The sequence below is a fragment of the Microtus oregoni genome, unplaced genomic scaffold (assembly GCF_018167655.1).
Source record: "Microtus oregoni isolate MIOR12 unplaced genomic scaffold, Mior012 000008F_ref0000371, whole genome shotgun sequence".
In the NCBI taxonomy this organism is placed as follows: domain Eukaryota; kingdom Metazoa; phylum Chordata; class Mammalia; order Rodentia; family Cricetidae; genus Microtus; species Microtus oregoni.
Window position 1 is genome coordinate 6,817,999 of NW_024543067.1, and position 23,513 is coordinate 6,841,511.

At 46.0% G+C, this 23,513-nt stretch overlaps 1 protein-coding gene across 4 annotated transcripts in view; it reads left to right on the plus strand.

Moving 5' to 3' along the window:
• Palm2akap2 (PALM2 and AKAP2 fusion) overlaps positions 1–23,513 on the plus strand; it is a 414,772-nt gene that overhangs the window by 194,803 nt on the left and 196,456 nt on the right. For all 4 annotated transcript variants that reach the window (XM_041657136.1, XM_041657131.1, XM_041657133.1 and 1 more), the window contains one exon: positions 1,582–1,712. In XM_041657136.1, the coding sequence (XP_041513070.1) occupies positions 1,582–1,712 (131 nt within the window). The remainder of the gene's footprint in view (positions 1–1,581; positions 1,713–23,513) is intronic.

Here is a 23,513-nt window from a genome sequence, read left to right on the forward strand (position 1 = left end):
ATGGTCTTGGAGTGAAGGATAAACTCATGAAAGGTAGGGAGCAAATCCTATCTCCAGTCGCTTTAGCTATGCAGTAATCACTTAGAGGTGCGAAAAAAAAATCATGTCTTTAAGTTACCATTGAAAACAACAAATTGAATACTATAAGTTCACCTTTATCTTATTGGCATAGTATTTTGCCTATGTGAATGCGTGTGAGTCACTGAAGGGTTTTATTTATTTATTTATTTTGAGGTGGGTGGGTTTTGAGACAGGGTTTCTCTGTGTAACAGCACTGACTGTCCTGGAACTCACTCTGTAGACCAGGGTGGCCTTGAGCTCCCAGAGATCCCCCTGCCTCCACCTCCTGAATGCTAGGATTGAAGGCCTGTGCCACCACACCTGGCTACTAAAGGGTTTTTTTAAGAGAAAGCATGACATTGGACTTTTTAAAAAGACCATTTCAATATGGACTGGATGTCACATAGGCTTAGAAAATCTTACAATGGGGCTATAGTGGCATAGAAAAATGTCCTTGTCATTTTTGAGACTCAGATTCAAATATCAATGAGAGAGATGTCATGGTGTTCAAGATTTGCTTTAAAATGCTTTAACAGCAGGGCTAGGTAGATAGTTCAGTGGTTAAGAGCACATACTGATCTTACAGAGGACCTAAGTTTGGCTCTCAGCACCCACACGCCGCAGCTCGCTACAACTGCCTGTAACTCCAGCTCCACAGGATCCAGCGCCCTCTTCTGGATTTTTAGTGCACCTGCACTCACATATGTGCACACACACACACACACACACAAATACATACACACTAAAAAGCTTTAAATAAATTGTTTAAAAGCCTTGATAATGTGGAAATATCGCAAGATATTCACAATTATTAAATCTGGGTATATATTTTTATGTTTACTCTATTTTTTATTTTTTAAAAAAAGAATGGTTAATAATAGAAAGCACAGACACCAACCACACTCTCTCAAGGTCATCCTTTCCCCAGGTCAGGGCATCAGTAAGGCTGGTGCCTTACTTCATGTAGGTCTCTGCTGAAATGTCACCTCATCAATGAAGCCCTTGAGACCCAGCTCATAAATACAGCAATGCTTTCTTTATTCCTCTCCCTACTTCCTGAATTTGCAGAGTCATTGTGGGGGTGCATCTATATGTGCATGCATGTGTGTGAGTATATATATGGGAATACACACATATGCATGTATCTGCATATGTGAGCAGAAACTATGCCTTCTTTCCCTTCTTACTGGAATAGAAGGTGTGTAAGGCAGGAATTGGTTTTTTGTTTGTTTGATTGGCTTGTTGTTTGGTTGGTTTTTGGCAACCAGACTAGTGCTGGGTAGGTTCTCAATAATTACACAACTGAATTTAAGAACATAATAAAACAAAAAGATGTAGAAAAAGCACAGTCCAGGAATCCTAGTTGCTTGGCCAAGCAGAAGTAGACAGCCATGGCAGGGAGTCAGCCAGTGGTCAGTCTGAACGGCTGAGTGGTGGATCTGATGGAGAAGACCTGCCAGTCCGGAGAAAGTGTGGGCCCAAAGGTATCATCTTACCTGTTGTCTTCCCTCCTTCCCACAGTCCAAAGTGCTCCGGGAAAAATGGCTGCTGCAGGGTATGCCTGCGGGAACAGCGGAGGAGGAGGAAGCCAGGAGGCGGCAGTCTGAGGAGGATGAGCTCAAAGTCAAGCAGCTTGAAGATAACATTCAGAGGTAGGTGATTCCCGGTCTGCAGTAACTGCTGCTCTCCTGTAGGGGCCACTTCCTCTGTGCTTCGACCTTTTCCTGGGGCTGACGACTTGCCTTCCTAAATAGATACTGGTTGTCTAGCTTCTGTGTAAATCAGTGTTATTCCTAATAATGCTAATACTGTATTGGTCTATAATACACTACAGAGATGTCTTCCCCAGGCAATGAGGTATTATAAGAAGTTTGCCCTTTGTCAAATGCTCTTTGCAGCTCTCCTATCAGCTTTTGTCTTTTCTCTTTGTCAGTCTGGCTGTTGGCTGCTGTGGCCACTGTGAAGGGTTTCTGCATAGATTCACCCCATGTGATCGGTTGAGATAGGAGAATTGCAGCCAAGGCTCTTGGAACTACGATAAAGAGAGCATAGGAAGGAAGAGGCTGTGTGCCAGAGCTCGGTAGGTCAGCTTTGCTCGGCTCCTTGAACTGCTCAGCGAGGGCATCCCTTCCCTGACTGCCCTCAACCAGCTTCTGACTATTTTGATATAGAAGATAGGCAACCTGTCTGTAACCAAGAAACTGATCAGACCCATTCATAAGCAAAAGGAGAGGCTTCTCTTTGGCAACTCTAACTGTCCCAGGCCTCAGGACACCTAGACAGAGGTAGGAGCTGAGGATGGAAGGTAGCGTGTATACAACCCTTAGAACCGAGTCTCTCCAACCAACCAATTCCACCAAATTCTGCCTGAGCCCTTCCCTCTGGCCCTCCATCTCTTCCTGAGGCTGAAGCAAAGGCTTGACAGATGCATCAGGAGGCAGGAGAAACTCCAGATCAAGACCAGTTTAGGATACATAGTGAAATCCTGTCTCCAACTAACTAACCAACTAACTCACAAGTGTGTCAGGTCTCTAGGTTATCAACCTGTGGGTCGTGACCCCTTTGGGCCATATATTGATACCATGTATATCTGATGTTTGCATTACAATTCATAACAGTAAATAAATTGTACTTATGAAGTAGCAACAAAAATAATTCTATGATTGGGGTCACCAAAACATGAGGAACTGTAGTAAAGGGTCGCAGCGTTAGGAAGGTTGTGAACCACTGCTCTAGAGGAACAGAATTGAGAGAATGAATATATTTTAAAGGGAGATTAGATTGGCTTACATGATAAAGTCTAGATCAGTCAACAATGATTAACAAAGGAGATACCAAGAATCTGGTAGCTATTCTGCCCACAGTCTCAGTGTGGCGCTGTAGGCCTGGCGGATTCTGCGAAGAGATGTTGGTCTCCAGTCTACATGTAGAAGCCCAGAGAAGCTGGTGCTGCTATCAGTAAGGAAAGCAGCAATCGCAGCAATAGGTTAGAGTGGAGGATGAAGAACTCATACATAGGTCTTTGGAAACTTCTTGGAGCCCTTTGAAGAGCGAAAGGACCCAGACAGAGAAAAGAAGCCATCGTGAACTGAGGAGTGAGTGGCTAAGTGAGCCCCCGACCCAATGTCAGGGGCTGCTCTGCCTGGCCTGCCAGGAACTGGACTCATAGGCCCTGGATTTGTACCAGAGAAGCTGTGTTCTCAGGGCTCTTGTGTATGAGCAAGGCTGTTGTGTGCACCTTCTCCTCCTCCAGGCCTCCTGATAGTCCTTCCTACTCTGGAATTTGATTTCTGCTTCCCCTCCTCTTGTATTCTTTCCCTGGTAGATTGAGTCACTGTTGTGCAACAGGCTTGGGATCAGAGATGTTTACATTTGAGATTTTAATATTTTCTTATTTCAGCACCTTTGCTATATACAATGAGATGCCTTGGAGATAGAATCACAAAATGTGTTTGTTGTATACATATACCTTATATGTAGTCTGTAGGTAGCCTTTTCATAGTTTTTCATTTAAAACAAACTTTGTATATTGACCCATTGAGGGCAGGTAAGGAGAGGTCTGCTTGTCAATAGTCATGAAGGTTCAGATATGGAAGCATTTCTAATTGTAAGCCTTTGGATTAAGTATGTTCAACCTTTATAGGCTTTCATGTCTTGACATCCCAGTCCCAAGGGAAGAAGGGGACTGCCATCCCTCATGCTGTCAGGAACACTCATTCCCCTGGGATACTTCTATGGGGTTGGGCACAGTTGAGTTCTGTCTCAACTCAACAGAAGGCTATTGGAACAGCTGTCAGGCTCATGGTAGACATAAGCTCCCTGCTGTGTGACAAAGTCTAAGGCTTGGCCGCAGGTCTCCGCTTGCTTTGGTTGAGCTCAGCTAAATGGCTCTAAGCTGTAGGTGGGATGCATCTGCTTTTATTTTCTGCACACCAACAGGCTGCTCTTACTGTCTTTCTCTGGCAATAACAAAGGGACTGGAGAGATGAGCAGAAACAAGGCCTCCACTTAGAACTGCCCATAAACTAGAGGCTAAAGCATGCTGGTAGCCACTCCCTGTGAAGAAGAGAAGATAGGGGATCAACTTTTGGTGGAGGAAACGCAGATAAGAGAAGGGTAAAGGGTGGGGGCGAATAAATCCATCTTCCATAATCATGATTGTTGAGCTGAAAAGGGAAACCACAGAAGAGTCAGTTATTGAGAAAGAATAAAAACTCAAACAGCACAATAGGGGCAGAGGCAGTGAGGGAAGAGGATAAAGAGAGGTTTGGGGGTCCCATCCAGAGTCTGATCTTTACTGAACAGGAAAACCCAGAAGTGACTTACAGACAGGATGTCACAGAGCCTCTGAATAAAGGAATTTATGCAACCAAACATCACTCTGTAGCTCCAGCCTTCCACCCACTGCTCTGAGCTCTGAGTCACTCCCTTGCAATGCATTAGATTCTCTTAGAAGGGACATGTGGTTCTGTTTGCGAATACTAAAGTAAGCCCAGCATGGCGATGTGGTTTTTGTAGTCTCTATACCCTGGAAGTGGAAGCAGAAAAATCCAGCAGTTCAAGGTTATCTTAGGCCAGTCCTGGCTGCCTGAGATCCACTCTCCATTCAAACTGGGTGTAGCTCAGTTGGTAGAGCACTTGCCTGGTATGCAGAAGGTCCTGGGTTTGATCCCTAGCTCTGTATACACCCATATACATCAGTTACAGTGGTGCACACCTGTATCTCAACACTTGGGAAGTGGAGTCAAGAGGGTGATAATCTGAAGGCCATCCTCTGCTACCTAGAGAGTTTGAGGCCAGCCAAAGAGGAGGGCAAGAGCCTTGCCCCTAGAGGAGGTAGCTCGTCACTGTTTTCTGCTCTCTTCTGGGTTGTGGCAATCAGCATTCTGTTCTTGACTTGCTGGATATCAATGAGGCAAAACAAACAAACAAACAAAACAACAACAAAACAACCGATGAGGGTCGTTGAAAGAAGATTTTATACACATTCCTTGTGTTTTCAAAAACAAATCTCAGATGCCAACTTCTGTGGGCTTTGCTTCCTGTTGGAATATTCTACTGAGGAATCCCACAGTCAACTATTATCAGTGTCTCGGCACGGCTCTACAGTCACACCGGACCTCACAGTGGTGCTCTTGGAGATTTTAGGCAGCCAGATCCAGGATAGCTTGCTCTGTTTCCTATCTGTTCCCGTCAACAGGCCTTGTGGGTTTTTTCCCCACTTTCTAATGTAGTAATGCATTCATGATTTTTCTCACTGCTGTGGCAAAATACCAGACAGAAACAACGTAAGAGAGGGAGGGTTTGTTTGGGGTCCTGGCTTCGAAGGGGTCGCAGTTGTCAGGCTCCATGCGCTTGGATGAGATATCGCAACAGCGGGCACGTGTGGCCGTGGCTGTCCTCATGACAGAAAAGACCAAGAGAGGAGAGAATGCTGGTCCTCTGCTGGCTTTCTTCATTTTCTTTCTTTATTCCACCGAGGCCCCCAGCTCTGGAATTGGTGCTACACACATTCAGGTCGGGTCTCATTTGGGAACACCCTCACTGATACATTCTGGAAGAAGAGGTGGAGGGAGAAAAAGAGGGATGGAAATGGAAAAAGAAAGGATGGAGAGAGAAAGAGGAGGGAGAAGCCCCAGCTCACCAACTAACTGCCTAGGTAACTTGAAATCTAATCTAGTTGACAAATGGAGCTTACCCATCATAAATTAGGTCTTATTCAAAGGTATAGTGTATGCTTAAATTTCATTGATTAATGATAACTTGAGACAAAATTTGCTCCTCTCTCTCACTACTTGGAATTATCCCAGTGAAGCTGGGAAATATCCCGGAATAGTAAATGAAATAGAATGAACTCTCAGCTCTGTGGGCAGTTCTCTTGTGTGACTGGGCAATCTCTCACTGTCTCTGGCCTCTTTCTTCATCTCTTCAGTGAGAGGTCTCTGGGGATCGTCTAACCATGACATTTTGAGGTTCTCTCATCTGAGGAGTTGGCTAGAGAGCCTTCCTTTAAACAAATACACCTGTGCAAAGAAATGTCCCTGGGGTGGCAGGAAGTGGCTTTGGATACAGGTCAGAATATGGGGGAGGTGTTTATAAGTTCTCAGGAAACAAAAGGCCCATTTGTAAGTAACTGATTCACTGCAGAGATGACTAACCCATCCGAACAGCTGTCAGTTCGAAAATATGTCACATCAAATATTCACTGAATAAAATATTGAAGTCTCAGTTGCTAAGCAGGAGAAGGCCATGTAGCTTTCAAAACAAAAAAAATATCAAGATACAAGATACAAGTGGGTTAGTACACTTTTTCTCTGATTGTCTCTGATGCTTATCAGAATGCATTCTTAAGAGTTTCCAAACAGGTAGAAACCTTAGGCTTGAGTGTGTATGCGTTGTGCCATGGGATTTGGCAACCGCTAAGACAGCCCTCACTCATGGCTATTCTGGAACCAGGACCCATGGAAATGTTCTTTGAAATTACAAAGGATGCTTACTTGGGATTCACTGTGTTCTCTGGACTTGTTATTTTTAGCTCTGTGGTGTGCTGTTCTTTTGAAGTAGGCACGGGACAGTCCACACTGGCATGCTCCACTGTTGCTGTCCCAGCCTGGGTTCCTGCCCCACATGCGCAAGCACACTCCCAAATACAACCTATTGAGAGTTGCCGTTTTCCCAAACCAAAACAATACTATATACCACATACAATACTATATACTACATATAAGTAGGCTAGTTACTGCAATTGTATCTTCCACTGTTAGCTCCTTTACAAGTGTTCTTTTATGATAAAGTCTTTTGAGACACATGTTACCAAGTGCAATCATGCTAACATTCATGTCATGCTGTAGGAAGATGGACAGGCAACATGTTCCTCCTCAACCCCAGAAATGCTTTGCGTTGAGAAATATATTGTTTTCCTATAACTTGGGAAGTGGAAGCTCCAACCTCCCGCTACCAGTTTTCATGACTGGCGAGACAGCCTCCTTCAGGTTCATGCAGGAATTGCAGGCTCCACTTTGGGGGTGGCTCCCTTTGGTCTCTTTCTGGTGCTCTTTAATCCCGAGTGTAGCCTCTTACCTGAGCACAGCCTGACTCTCTGCTGGTGTACCATTATGTAAAAGCCTCCCAGTGGAGCACAGTGGTGGTGAACCTGCACCACCAAATTTGACCAGACTTGGAGTCCAGACTCTGCATGTATGAGCTGATGGTGACTAACCATGTGATATCTCTGTGGTTGAGATCTGTTAACTGTGCACTGATGAAAACAGTGCCCACCTTGCAGGGTATGTATAGTGCATGAAGGTCCCATGCAACCGTATAGAGCCAGGTACAGCAAGCTGAACATGAGCAGAACACTGTCACTATCTGTTCCATCTCTTTGGAGCAGGGTTTCTTACAAGACAACTGTAATTTTAGGGCCAACATTATTTGTTGTTGGAGGCTATCTTATACCTTGCATGAAGTTTAATAATATCCCTGGCTTGACCTAGGGATAGCTTCCGGTTGTTACATACCCCAACTCTAGTTAGTACAAAAAAAAAATGACTCCAGACCATACTAACTGTCCTGAGTAACAAAATCACTCCAGATAGGCCATGTAGAAAGCCTAGAGTTATCTGTTATTGGCTGTTTTCTATCACTGGGACAAAATACTTGAGAAAAATCAAATTAAAGATAGAAAATGTATTTGGGCTTAGGGTTTCAGAGATTTGCATCCATGGACAATTGACTCCATTGTTTCTGGACCTATAGTGAGGCAGGGCATGTAATAGGAGAGCAAAGGAGATTGCCTGCAGCAGCCAGGAAGCAGAGAGTGAGCTCATGTGTGTGGCAGAGGGCATCCCGCAAGCCCTGGGAAGCTGCAACTCTGCACATGAATTCATTATCTGCAGTAAGGGCCCAAGGCCTTGCCTCTCAACACTGCTGCCATGGATTCATATCCAGCTTGTTAAATGATACCCCCAAGACCCCACCTCTGAACACTAGAGAAAAAGCCTATAAAACTGTCTCTAGGAGGAGCTTAAAATTTAAACCAGCCAGCCATGGTAATACAATCTCAGCACTTGAGACAGAGGCAGGAGAATCATGGTTTAAGGCCGTCATGCTGAGCTATATGTTGGGAGCCTGTCTCAAAATTTAAAACTGACTGTAAATGGATTTCTCTTTGGGCTGCCAACTTGCAAAAAAAATGACATGGAAACTTATTATTAATTATGAAAGTTCAGCCTTAGCTTAGGCTTGTTCCTAACTAGTTCTCATAACAACCCATTTCTTTCAATCTACTTTCTTTCATGTGGCTTGGTTAGCTTTACTCCATACTGCCTGGTCCGCTTCCTCGGTGCCTAGCTGACGACTCCTTTCTTCTTCCCAGAATTCTCTCTGATCAGAATTCCCTCTATACCTCCTGCCTAGCTATTGGCCGTTCAGTTTTGTTTTTTTTTTTTTATCAAACCCATCATAATGACATATCTTAACACAGTATAATTGAATATCTTGCAACCACAGGCTGGGTGTAGTAGCACAGGCCCTTAATTCCAGCACATGGGAGGCAGAGGCAGGCAGATCTCTGTGAGTTCGAGGCCAGCCTGGTCTACAGAGTGAGTTCCAAGATAGACAGAGCTGTGTAAGTAGACCCTGTCTCCAAGACAACAAAATTCAAAATTGGAAGAAAAAAAGGCAAACCAGAGCACAGGTGTTGACTTTAGAGTACAGAACCTTGAAGTGGTTCTCACCCGCCTTAAAGCACCAAGACAGGAAAGTACCCTGTTGGTACACCCACTGCTGTGCTGGCTTTGCAAAGGCAGTCCTTTTAGGGCCGCTCATAAAGCCACAGACTTTAGGCACAAGTCAGTTACCTGGCTGACTCTTAGCTGAGTCTGCAATGGCGCTGGGGAGCCACAGGTGATAAGCATTCCCTCCTCAAAGGCTGAGAGTGACGGGGAGCCTGTAAAATCAAACGATTCCGGTTAGAGCAAGTGTCATTGCAAAGGACCCTGCTTTGGCATGAAAACTCTATTCCTGCGGTTTCCAGCCTCTCTCTGGTCCCCTCCCTACCTTCCTGGGACCACACAGAAAAGACCATCTTCATAGACAGTTGAAGCCAGGATGCTTACAATTTGTGTCAGCTTCGGATACCAGCACCACAAAACCTCTTAAACTGTACTCCAGGTTTTCAATGTGACTCGGTGACAGGAACATCCTGTCCCAAGCACTGTACCCCACACTGGCTTTTCAGAAGTCGTTAGAACAGTGGTTCTCAACTTGTGGGTGGTGACCCACTTGGAGGTCTCGTAGCCAATATCCTGGTATCAGATATTTGCATTATGATTCATAACAGTAGCAAAATTGCAGTTACGAAGTACCAACAAAAATGTTCTTATGGCTGGGGTCACCACAACGTCAAGAACTGTTATTGAAGGGTCACAGCATTAGGAAGGTTGAGAACCCCTGCATTAGCATCAGCTTGTTTTGTGTTTAGCAATGTAGAATCAAGAACGATAAAGATGATGGGCACATTTCATGCAAAGACTGAGCCCATGGAAGAGCCTAACACGAGGAATGCTTACAGCTTCCCACCCTCTGGACAGTTGCTACAGTTGAAGGAGCTGGGCAAAGCCATCTTCTTTGATAATTGATTCCAAACCTTTGGTTTATGGCAAGCCCCAAGTTTCTTTTCTACAACAAACTTCAAAAATAGTAATTTTCAAATCTGAAAGCATTGTGTGCCTATCGCTTGTAATATTATTTCCTCCCCTTCTGCTTTCTTGGTAGAATGGAAGTGATGATGCTTCTGTTGATAATTTCTTACATGCCTTTCACTCTTCATCCATCCTGAAGGTGGTGTGTGAGATAGAGTATTGGCTCTGCTGTTCCAATGTAATACGTGAGGCTGGCGACTTTATAAAGAAATATGTTTGTCTTAACAGTTTTAGAGGGAGGCACAGACACACACACACACACAAAACCATCACCAAATGGCATGGTGCCAATTCTGGTGAGGATCCCTTGATGGCCTCACATCTTGTTAGATGATGTCACAGCAGAAGTGTGTATGAGAAGAGACGCCATGCTAGGATACAAATCGGACAGTGATTCTGGAACCAGGATTTCTCGCTTATTATAATACCTGGTTCTTACAGGAACTCAGGACTCCCAGTGGCCTAAACAAAAGCTGACCTGAGCCCAGCCCTTTAAAGGTCCTACCCCCTCTCAGCATTGTCCTATGGGGGACCAGACTCCAAAACCAGGTACTTTTGGAGATATACAGATGCTTAAAGCCCCCTTCCTCTGCAGAACCCGGTTCCTTAGCACACTAATGCAGTGCTCTTCCTTCTCCCACCCAGAACCACCTCCGACATCTCGGCTCCCTCACCGAAAGCTGAAACTCTAAACCTTGGCAGTGAGTGCAAGTGAGTGATGTTAGAGGGATGGGCAGTACCAGGAAGGTTGAGTAGGGGTGGGCGAATTAGCAGCCCATTTCCCAAAGTCATGGTTCTCATTCCCTTTCTGAAACTTTTTTTAATAACCTATTTGGAGCACAGTGTTCCATTTTGTTTGTACAACAGCGCATTAAGGACTGGAGGCCTGCATGTGACCTTTCTAAAACTACAGGATTCACGGGACCTCTTGCTTCCTGCTGGCCAGAAGCTTCTCTTGTCTTACTGCTAGGCCACTTTGTCTCCTTGGAAACAGAATCTCTACTAGAATAAAACCTGCTCAGGGCATCCTAATGTCATTCCTCAAGCAGGGAAATACCAAGGTAAAGGGGGTGATGTCTGGTTACTGCTGGTGCCCAGAGAATTGCGGGGACACTGCAGAGTAGGAATGTCACTTTTGTTATGCTGTGTGGCACGAGAGCTGCCGTCTGTGCTAGTCTGCTGTCTGCCACTGTCATAAACAAGGACCAGAACAACCTGGGGGGAGAAAGGGTTGATTTGGCTCATACCTTGACATCACAGTCCATCACTGAGGGAAGTCAGGACAAGAACTCAGTCAAGTAGGAGCCTAGAGGCAGGGACTGAAGCAGATAGAGGCCATGGAGGACTTGCTTACTGACTTGCTCCCAGACTCACTCTCCTGTTGGTTTTTGTTGGTTGGTTGGTTGGTTGGTTGATGGTTGGTTGGTTAGTTGTTTGTTTGTTGTTGGTTGGTTGGTTGGTTGTTGGTTGGTTGGTTAGTTGTTTGTTTGTTGTTGTTTGTTTGTTTGTTGTTGGTTGGTTGGCTTTGTTTGGTTGTTGTTTTAAAACAAGGGCTCACTATGTAACCGTGGCTGGTCTAAAGCTCCATATGTAGACCAAGATGGCATTACACTCATGGAGATCTGCCTGCCTCTGCCACCTCTCCCCCATCAGTTATTTTTCTTACATAGTCCAGGTCTAGGGGTGGCACTGCTCACAGTGAGCTCCTTCCTCCATCAATCAGTAATCCAAACTCTGCCCCACAGGCATGCTCCCGGGCCAGTCTGATGGAGGCAGGCAGTTCTTTAAACTCTGAGGTTCCTTCTCCCTGGGTGTATCAAGTTGACAGCTGAAACTAACTGTGACATGGCCTTAGTCAGCTTCTACATGCCGGGGCCAGACCTCCCTAAATGTCATTGGCCATCAGTTGTCCTAGATGAGCCAGGTGGCATCTTGGTGACATTAGGAGATGCAGCTCCAGATGAGGTGGAGAGAAATGTCACTGCTTTAAAGACTTCTGTTTTGTGGATCCCTCGGCCACATCCTGGGGCAGTGGCAATATGTACAAACATACGTGCCTACTTTTATCCTTGCTGGTTGTTAAAATTCTCACTCTGCCTCATTCTTGAACCACCTCAAACAAGGCCTACGGTGATGGAGAAGGGGCACAGAGGAGCTCAGGCAAGTCTCCCATCAGTTGTAGAGTGCTGGGGTAACTCCTCTCACAGGAGTGAAAATGGGTCAAGGGGAGGTAGTTACAACCGTGCCCTGTGAGAAAAGTTGAGAAGCAGTTCTGGTTCCAGAGCATTACTCAGTTTCCCTCCTGCCAAGAGGCCCTGGGAAGGCTCTTTTATACTCCTGTGCCATGTCCTCTCTCTCTCTCTCTCTCTCTCTCTCTCTCTCTCTCTCTCTCTCACACACACACACACACACACACACACACACACACACACACACACACACCCCTCAGCAGGAATTCCAGGGTTGGTTTTCCCCCCCAGAAAACCCTGCCAGGTCAGATGGAGGCTGAGAAAGAACATCTCCGAGTGCAGAAAGAACGGGACAATGGAGTAGAAGGATTTGAGAGGAAAGCAGACTGCTGTGTGCAGACCAGACTGGATAAGAGAGAGATGGGAAGTCCCTCCGCAAGCAGTGCTTTTAAAAAGTTGGAAATCGCCAAAATACGTAGTACACGTGAATGAAACTGTCAAAGAATTTTAAAACTTAGCCACGTTTTGCATGTGTATGGCTCGTGGGTTCTTTCTTGGTTCGGCAAGTCCGGGATAATCAAGGGGCGGGGCTCATGGACAAAGCACTTGGAAACTTTCTTCATAGCAGTTTGATGTGGCCATGACATTGAAGGGGTGCTCTTGTCTCCCTGTGCTAAAGACTGAATCCAGGACTCTAAGTAAAGGCTGTATCACTAGGCTGCCCCTCCAGCTCCAACAGGCCCCTCTCACTGAAGAGGGCAAGGACAAAGGGGCTTTTGTCACAGTCACACAGTGACATGCTTGTTTCGTGAGCCACACGTTAGCACCAGCTGAGACAGAGTGTGGTAAACTCAGGTCACCACATAATGTTTAAGAAGTATGCCTACTGCAAACTGGATATCAGAGAGGTCACATTTTCTTTCCTAAACGATATAATATCACCACTTTCGTTATTTTATACCCCCTTTGTTTATCTGGAAAGTTAATCCCCTCCCCCACCTCTCAACTTAACAGTGGAGAAGCTGAGCATGGCCAAGGCCCCAGGGCTCTCAGGATGGCCCAGCTGGGCCAGGCATTCCCTGAAAACTAAGCCTGGAACTCCCTATGTGGTCTAAGCCAGCATCAAACTCATGGTTAGCATCCTGCCTCCGCTTCTCAAGGGCTGGGATTTTATGCACGAGCCACCACACAAAGCTGATAAATACTGGAGTCTTTTAACATCGTGATTGACCCATTCAAAACAAAAAACAAGCTGGGCGGTGGTGGTGAACACCTTTAATCCCAGCACTCGGGAGGCAGAAGCAGGCAGATCTCTGTGAGTTCGAGGCCAGCCTGGTCTACAAGAGCTAGTTCCAGGACAGGCACTAAAAAGCTACAGAGAAACCCTGTCTCGAAAATCCAAAAAACCAAAAAAAAAAAAAAAAAAAAAAAAAACCCCAAAAAACAAACACAAACAAACAAAGAACGAGTCAATTTCAGTGTGTTTCCATTGGAAGGAAGCTTTAGGGTCAGAGAACATAAACTTTAAAGGCTGTATTGGTATGTGAGCTGAAATTCAACTTTTGAAGGAACCAGACTAGAAAATGAAAACCCTTCCTAGACCTCAGCAAGGCTTTCGTCCCTTCCAGGCCCAAGCAAGATCCCAGATCTAGACTTGAGTTGAGGCATGATGTCATGCTTAAGAAATGGTGGCCCTGTGGATGTGGGAATGGAGCTCAGCTGGCAGTGTGGGCAGGGTGTTATGGATGTTGTGTGCAGACCAAGCTCACTGGGCTATTCCCAGTTCTGTCACCTGCTATAAACAGCTGACGGGGCCAAGATTCTCTTGGAGGCTGTTGCTATCTCTGCTGTGTTGATTCTCCTTCAAGAGGAGGGGAAGCATGGGAGCAGAAGTGTGAACAGCATCTCTGTGCTCACACGGTGCATCTTCCATGACAATGGTTGGCCATAGAGTGGTTCTTCTCACAAGTTCTACTAACCGTTTAAAAGGTGGTGATCTCAGGCCTAACCACGGAAAGAGTTCCAAAGAAAAAGATCATAAGAGAAGGTCATGGAGGGTTTGGGGTGCTGGGTGGAGGGAGGTAAAATTTAACCTAGAGATCAAGCAACACTATTAAGATTTTCAGAGTAATGAACCAGGCGGTGGTAGCGCACGCCTTTAATCCCAGCACTCGGGAGGCAGAGGCAGGTGGATCTCTGTGAGTTCAAGTCCAACCTGGTCTACAGAGCAAGTTCCAGGAATGCCAGAGCTATTAAAGAGAAGCCCTGTCTTGAGAAACAAACAAACAAAGTTTAAGCCCTGTCTTGAGAAACAAACAAACAAAGTTTCAGAGTTACCATAACCCATTGGTGGAGCTCGGACACTGCTCTGTGCTTCCATTTGAGGAAAGGTAAGGAAAATAATTCAAGGGCAGCCTGGGAACCAACTGGGAAACGTGCTGCTTTAAGTGGAATTTGGCAGGGTTGAGGAAGACGGTGTACCAACAACGGGTGTGCCAGGACACCAGAGCACAAATAAAACCAGTCATTCAAAAAACCCTGAGGTCATGGTGTCTGAGTCAGAGGCAGCATCTGAAGCAGCAGCCTAGAGCTGCGGAGAAGGTGAACTTAAAGCCTGACAACTAATTCAGCTGTGTCCCCACCCCCATTTCTTCTTTCCATCCCAACGGTATTATGGGTCCTCATGGCGTGAGGGCCTCCTCCTCCTCCAGCATGGAGCAGGGGTTCATCTTTCTGTGTCAGACCAAAGCTCCACACCTCGTTAACTGCTGGAGAGCTTGGATGAACTACTCAACTCATCTGCAAACAGGACTCAATGATGAGCTTCTCATTTGCTGATGCACCGTGGCGTGACGACAAGAAAGGTCTAGTGACTTAGCACATAAGAGCCTCCTCCCGCTTCTGCCCTTTGACCTCTTCAGATCCATCAGGGAGGTGGTTCCCTGAGGATTCTGGGCCTCTCTGGCCAGAAGCAGAGACTTCATGAGAGGGACATCCTTTCATTACAAAGCCAGCTCATCTGTTAGTCATTTTACATGGTTTGAGGGCCCTGAAAGGCTATCTGGAAAACCATCAGACTAATGTAGTTATGCTGCTGGATACCCCAGGATGCTGTAGACAGCTCTTGGCTAAGCGAGCTCCCATCACTGATGTCCTGTTAAGTTCAGTGTTTTATGAAATTAGGGTTACCTAGGAATTTATTTAGTTCTTCAACGCACAGAGTCAGGGTTCAGAACCAATCTAAGAGTCTAAAATCTAAGTCTCCTCAGACCTTCTTTTACTGTGCCCTAGGCCCTGGTTAGATTGTAAATCTGAAATTGCACAGGAGCCATTGCTTTTGGGAAGAATCGTTCTGTCTCTAGGGAGCAGCAGCGCCCTTCCGTGGTACAGAGAAGGGAATGCAGGGATGAAAGCATATGCATCCGTGGGTGCAGGTCCTCACTTGTCTCCATAGATACCAGGTACGCTTCATGCATGGCTCTGTGTTGGGTGCTGGGGTTACTGAGATGACAGAGGCTAGTAGGCTCTGGTAGACTTCATTAGCATCTTGTGTTTGGCCCCATAAACCAATTTGTCGCTCTTCATCTAGATCACTATAACCAGATGTACAGATGAAAGATTGTTCCTCAAATAGGAGACAAGGAACCTATATGCAGGAGTAGGGTAGAGACATGCATGTTGACCCAGCGTGGAGGAACAAGGGCTGTACAGGGCACACCCTGCTGCTTGCCAGAAGAGCCCTGAGCATCAGGCTCCTCAGCACCAACTGGCATCATCTGTAATAGGAAGGACTCCTTATGTTGGGAAGTGCTTGGCTGTTCTGGATCCCAGGGCCATGGGTTGTGTTGTTCATTCTTGGCCTTTTTGCCTACCTGCCATATTCCTGTTTGTCACATGTACCCTGTAAAAGTCACGTCTCAGTGATGATATTTCCCATGCTTCCAGCCTCTGCCTCTCAGGGCTTGAATCTCTGGGGCTCTCGGCCAGCAACTTTCACAGTTAACTGCTGATGCAAGCCAGGCTCGTGGTTATGTAGCTTGGCTGGAGCCTTCTGCGTGCAACCCTAGGAAGGAAGCACTGGTCTCCAACGATGACATATTTATATAGCAGTCCGGGCTGAGGACATTTTGGTTCCATAAAATGAACTTTGTCTTCCCAAGACTCAGGACCAAATCTTCAAGAGACACAGTTTCCCACGTACTTCTGTTCATGGGGTGACTTTCCCAACCACTAGATGGCCTCCCAAGCATGCAAGCCTGCCCTGCATGGAGAAACCAAATATGATTTCCTGGAATTTTTAAACTTATCTTATTTTTATTTTTGAAGTACTGAGAAGCGAACCCAGGGCCTCTCACATGCTAGGCAAAGCGGCCTACCACCAGGATCCCTCCCAGCCCAGCCCGATTAGTAATGTAGACATTTAGACATGGATCCATTGGCCATTCACCATTCTCGAAGCCATTATCAATCCTTGAATGTTCCTGTAATCATTCATTTGATAGACCCTCATGTTCTCCGGAAATTCAGCTTAACCTTAGAAGCTGCAGATGTTCCTGAATTTTTTAGGCCGTGAACAGAAAACACAGGTTTAAGAAGGCGACTATGAATTTATAAACCAGTATGCTTGGGTTGTCCTGTAAAGCAGTGTGGGCTACATTTAACAGACGAGTCTTTAAATATTAAAACACTGGAATTGACCAGAACAAACCTTTAAACAGTTCTTAACCCATAGCAGGCAGTAGCCTTAGCATTTTAAACTCAAATTCATTTAGTCTTCATAATTTTTAGTTTCATATCCCTAGCTGCCACTATTACAGAAATGGGGAAACTGAGGGATAGGTGGATTGATTACTCAGTGTTTCAGCCAGGAAAGGGCAGAGGGATGTTTATAAAAGTCAGATTGGGGGCTGGAGTGACGGCTTAGCAGCTAAGAGCACTGGCTGCTCTTCCAAAGGACCTGTGTTGGATTCCCAGAACCCGCACAATGGCTTACGGTCTATAACTCTAGTTCCAGGGGATCTTCTACCTTCATTTGGCCTCTGAGGCTATTGCTTGAATGTGGTGCATAGATATACATGCCAACAAAATGCCCATACACATGAAATAGAAAAAGTAAATAAATCAAAAAAAAATTTAACCTCAGATTAGTGCGACTCCTAACTCAGCTTATTTGCAGGGTACCCTGCTAGCCCCCCTACCTAAAGCAAGCAAGGAGGCTGTACGAATTTACACTGACATGACATGTTTTTGGATGTCAGTCTCTCTCTCTCTCTCTCTCTCTCTCTCTCTCTCTGTCTCTCTCTCTGTCTCTCTCGCAATCCCAATTTTCTCCTCTTTAATGCTGGGATAGAATAATCACCAGTTACTGTGAAAAGAGCCTCGTACACTCAAAAGTGTCCATGGAGAAGTGCTCGGTTGCCATTCTTACCACTGTTGAGTAGAGTGTGGGTTTCGTGGCCATGCGAACATTTTCAAGTGTGGCCCGTGTGGTCATGCATCTGTTTGTTCACACCAAACCATGTGATGCTGGGTCGTGGCCTCCACCAGAGACCCCCCCACACCCAAGCACCTGTCTCGCTTAGAAGTCAAGTCTGGTCTGCCCTGGACTCGGTTTTGTTTGGGATTGTGCTGAGGCTTCCCTATGCCTTCAGCAGGTGATTGAACAGTTTCAGGAGCCAGGAAAGGTGGAGAGGGGGGTGACTTTTGGTGTGGAACTGACAAATATGGAGATGACCGTGTCTGGGGTGCAAAAGTCAATAGGAAGAAGCCAAGGAGGGCTATCTATTGCTCTAGTGAATGCCTGTAACCCCAGCATTGGGAAGGCAGATGAACGGTCTCACCAAACAGTGTGTGTGTGTGTGTGTGTGTGTGTGTGTGTGTGTGTGTGTGTGTGCGTGTGTGCCCACAGTTTTAGCATCCTCAATCCCCAAATCCCAAATCTAAAATCCTCCAAAGTTGGAAACTCCTTGGAGTGTCATTATGATATCACTATTGGAAAAATCCCATAGCAAGAGCCTTTGTTTAATTGATTTAAACATTTAAACAAAATGATTTAAAATAGTGAATATATAAATTGCCATCAGGCTATGCGAATAAAGCTTATGAAAAATATAACTAAGATTTTCATTCTTTCCTCAAAAAATCTCCTTACCCATGAACAAGTATTCCAAAATCTGAAACCAAAGCCAGGAGTAGCAGTGCATGCTTATAATCCCAGCACTCGGTCTGTCCGTGGAGAAGACAGGCTCAAAGGTCAAGGTCACCCTTAGAACATTGGGACCCCAAAGCCAACCCAGGCTACACGAAGACTCTACAAAAACTGAAGTTCAAAATGTCAAGCATTTCTGAAAAAGAATGTCCAGCCTGTTTCCCTGTCCCCAGGACTTACATTTCAAATGGCCTATCAAGTTGTCTCTCTGGCAGAAGGTGGCAACGAAAAGCTTAGGTCTGCAGGCAAATTATTTTGTTTTGATTTTTCCACTTCTGGAATGGAAGTTAGGTTCTCACAAATGCTGGGCCAGGGTTTCCACCTCTGAGCTACGTGTATAGCCCAGCCCCAGAGAAATCTTAAGTGGCATTGTTTTCATTTGGACCTATTAACAAAAACTCTAACTTGGCTTAAGGAGTCCCATTCACTTTGGCTTTGATCCCTGCTCATGAATCATTTTGCATCTGGAAGTTTCCATCAGGGAGTTCCTGGTATGAAGGAAACTGTACCCTTACAGAGCATGCGGGCCAGAACCCCCAGACGTCTACGTCTATCTCGGCATCACGTTCTCATCGTAAAAGCTGTCGCAAAGAGGGAGTGACGTCTTTGGGGCAAAAGTCACTAGAATTCAAATTGTATGGCTATTTTATAGTTATGTTTGTTTGTTTGTTTCAAAACACCGTAATAAATATTGCAAGACAGTGGTCATCTCAGCTTACTTAAGCTGGGCTCAGACCCTCTGATTTTGTACAAACCCCGTCCATCCTAGGCCTTTGTGTCTTGTAGCCGCTAGGGGGCACCCGTGAGCCCCAGCCAGGGCGTTGTTGCTTCTACCTCAAAATCCCAAGGCACAGGAAAGAGCCCCATAGGCCCACACTCTGGCATTTTAAAGATAGAATATTTCTGTTATATCTGTGAGAGAGAAAAATGACAGAGAGATGTTCGAGAGGCTCCAAGGAGGCCAGCAGTGCTGGGTTGCGAGATGCATTCACTGCCCTCGCGGGACGCACTGCTGGGTGCCGCCGACTCAACCACTAGAAGTCTGTGTTTGCTAAGACCCCACAATCATCCCTCAGACTGTGGCTCCAGCCATTGCCTACTGTGGCCCCCTGAGAGCGCTGAGCGGCATCTAATGTGGGGCTTACTTTAGATGGGAACTTGTCGTGGGAACTTGTGGAGTTGAGACTTTCAGTCCTTGGGAGACTCCAAGTTAGGGGCTTGAAGTTCAAATTTATCCCTTGACTGACACTCAACCTTAGATCTCTAGATTGGAGAATCTGCCCCTTACAGTCAAATTTCCTCTGCTTTCTCAGGAAGGGGGCCCTGTGGGCCTTGGACCAGTTGGCTGACGTGACTGACCCGGTGAAGCTGAGAAGGAGGAACCCCAGGTCTTGCTGAACACACACAAATTCTAGATACTATGCAACCCCATTTATTTTTAGACACAGTTTCAGTGTTTAATGTTGCTTAATGTTTTTTTCAGCCCAGCCTGTGGGGCTATACTAGCACACAGAGTTTGGTTAGGGAATCGTCAATGTCTTTATAACAGCCAGCAAATGAAGCTATGGTTCGTGCTGAACATGATGCAGCATAGTTGAGCCAATCTCTTATTTAAATTTTTCTTCTTATTTCATTTATGTATGTGTATATGTGTCTGTGTGTTTGTACATACGCGTGTACAGGTGACCATGGAGACCAGAAGAGGGCACTGGCTTCCTCGGAGCTGGAGTGTGTGAGCCACCTAACTTGGGGGTTGAGCAGCGAGCATTCCTAACTGCTGCTGAGCTCTCTCTCCAGCCCCCAACCTCCATTCCTTCTTTAAAACAGATAAACAAGAAACTTAGATTTCCTGCTGCCTTTTAGGATGAATCTTCTTAGTGTGTCATTCATTCCTAAGCCCTCCCACCACTTCCGGCCTTGAGTACCCAGTTGTAGTCCATCTCTTCAGAGATTCTCTCTCAACCCTGGAGCCCTCCCTGTGTTCTTCTGCTTCCTCTGACCATGCTGCCACTTTGGTTGGCATGCCTTCTAAATGCTTCTGTGCCTCAGCAATTTTTGTTTCATCCCGTAAGACCTTGTTATGTATCAAGATCATGAAATCGTGCCCTGCCTTTCCCTAGGCTTCTTTGAAGTCTGTCCTGGCTGGTTTCATGTCAAGCTGACACAAGCTGGAGTCATTTTGGAAGAAGGAACCTCAATTGAGAAAATGCCCCACTAGTTTGACCTGTAGGTAACGCCCATGGTGCATTTTCTTGATTGATGAATGATGTGGGAGGGTCGGATCAATATGGGTTGTACGCCCTGGGTTGATGATCCTGGGTTCTAAAAAAAGTTGTTCAAGCCCTAAGGAGTAAGTCAGTAAGCAGCACCCTCCTTGGCCTCTGCATCAGCTCCTGCCTCCAGGTTCCTGCCCTGTCCTGACTTCCTTCAGTGATGAACAGCGATGCAGAAATGTAATCCATGTAAACCCTTTCCTCCCTAGCTTGCTTTTTGGTCTGGACGTTTTATCGCAACAATAGAAACCCTAACCGAGACACAGTCCTACAGCACTTCCTAACTAGGGTGTTAGCTTTGTTAAATGCTATGTCACAACTGTTAGCACACCTTCCTCTTGAGAGGATGTGTTCCACCATGTAGAGACCCAGCAGCAACCCCTGCCTCTAGCTCATCACTCTCTTGGTAGACATTGATGAATGACACTGGTCATTTTTTACTTCTCTCTCAAAATCCCAGAGCCCCCTCCTTTACAAGCTGTAATTTCAGCTCCGCTCACCTGTGCTAGGCGCTCTTTTCATAACATACTTCCCCCCCTGCCAGGTGTCTGGTCCCAGAGCCTCACATAGGGCAACCCACAGCTGTGCCAGAGGCCTGACCACAGCCCCCAGCTTCTGAGAGGAAGGGGCAGGGCCCAGCTTTGTGCCTCTGAGAACCAGCCGGAGAACAATGCCAGGAAGTGTCCAAGTGGGAAACAACCCGCTGGGCTGAGCCCATTTGGGGGAGCTTCCTGATTGGCTTGATCTGCTGTGCACAGGAACTCTTAGAATAACTTTGGAATTGTCCCAGTGGAGAGACAAAACTTCTCCACTGGAGAGGGGCTGCCACCTGGTGATGGCAAGCCGAGAAAACATGGCTAGAAACACCAGAGGGCTCTGACGTTTCCTTCAGGGAAGTCTCTTTGGATTTACCTAGCCTCCTTTCTCCTCCCTCCACCCCTCACTGTGGCCATTTTCTGAGCCTCAGGTTCAATGAACCTTCTATACCTTCTGAATGGCTGACATCCTCCCTTCTGGGACCCAAGTAGCGGAGGCCCTGATGGTCCTTTGGTAGCTGGTTAGGCAGCTCAAGGATGCCCAGGGTGCAGGTGGCCACGGGAGGAAAGGGCTTCTTTCTCAAACCCTCTTTCTGCAGTAGAATGGGAGGTCTGGCTGTAGATGAACGCTCATCCCAGTGTTGTGGAGGCAGCCCATAACACACTAGATGCTGTTTTCAAGAGGGAGTGGTACCCAGATTCTATTTCTGTTCCAAGGAACAGCCAAGCCAGGGCAAGAGATGGTGTGGATAGAGGTTTCAATCTGCTCCCTCCTCAACCAGCACAGCTCTCTGTGTTTCAAGTGTTAGAAAGAGCCAATTCTCCTGAAGTGAGGAGGTACTGAGAGCCATTAGGACAGGAATGTTTCATTTCTTCTTTGGAGACGGGGTTGTGTTGAGTGGCTGTTGATTTTCAAGGCTCCAGCAAACCCAGCCCTGTATCCGATGGGTGACGCTCATAGCTGTTTAGCCTCTCTCGGCCTCAGCTCATCCTCAGTCAAGGGTGGGGTACAATGGTTAAAAAACTGAACCGTGTCTGTCATTCCTGTGCTATATAGCTTGTGAAATATTCAAAGAATGTTAGCTATTTTCACCACTGCTTGTGTTGGACTCTAAATAATCATTTCTTCCAGTAGATCTATTTTAATCCAATTTTAAAATAATTTTTATTTAAATGTGTGTGTATATGTTTGTGTGTGTGAATTTATATCACATGTGCGTGCTCACAGTGACCAGACAAGGGTTTTAGATCTCTTGGGATTGGAGTTAGAGATGGTTGTGAACCACCTTATGGGTGTTAGGGATTGAATTTGGGTTCTCTGGAAGAGCAACCCATTATCTTCAGTCCCAAATCAGTCTTAAGATTCTAACTTTGGAGTCTTGAAAGCACTGCTTGTCTCCCCAAGAGTGACTTCTAATATATATAACATATGAAGATGTGTTGATGAAGCTATCTGGATGAACACACATACACACACACACACACACACACACACACACACACACACACACATACACACCCCACCGTAATGGGAAATCCTGAATCAGTGGGAGAGCTAACATGGAGTGCTGAATTTAGACACAAACAGTGAGTAAACAGGGATTTGGACGAGAAGAATGTACCACGTAAACAATTCTCACAATCTGGTCTAGGAGCCCAGCTGCTTCCTCCATGGCACGTGAATGAAAGGGAATCATGGGGCCAAATGAAGTACATGCCAACACTCCCATCATTCTGGCCCAGTACCCGCTTCTCAGGTCACCTCGACTTTATGCTTTTATTTAGGTGATCCCAGAGGGAATAAAGATAAGTTGATTACACATGTAAAGACACACATACCTGCAGTCAGGTAAAATTATACATTAGCGGTATCTGAAAGAAAAAGCGGGGGCCAGAGATGCGGCTCAGCAGTTAAGAGCGCACACACTGCTCTTACAAAGGACTGGGGTTTAATCCTCAAAACCCATTTCATCCAATGGCTCACACCTGCCATTAACTACAGCTCCAGGAGATTCGACGCCCCTGGGCTTCACAGGCACCTGCACTTAAATGCATAAACCCACGAGCAGAGACACGGGCATACATTTACTTTAAAAAAAAAATAAATCTTTTTGAAAGAAATGAAAATCACAGGAAACATTCCAGTTCCCTTTCGCATTATCCCACAAGCAGACAGATTCTTAATCAGTTTTTTCAACTAAGCCAGAAGTGTCACTATTTTGAGTTTGTTCTTTCCAGAGCCATATTCTACAGTAGAAAATGAAGCACGGGTCCCGTCTAGAGGCTGTGTCTGCTTGAGAACCATTTATGCATTCCTGGAAATCAGGTGTCCAATCAGCATTCATGGGGAACTGTCAGTGAATGGATCCGCTCCACATCTTCTGCAAGGCTAGCAAAATGCTAGAAGCCATAGTCAAAGCAAGAGAAGGGGTAGCAAATATCCTCCAGCTCTTTGCTAACTCCTGCTGGGGAGGGAGGAGCCACAGAGCCATGAGCGAGTGATGAAAATCCAGCGGGTAGAAGTGTGTCCATGAGATAAAGCAGCA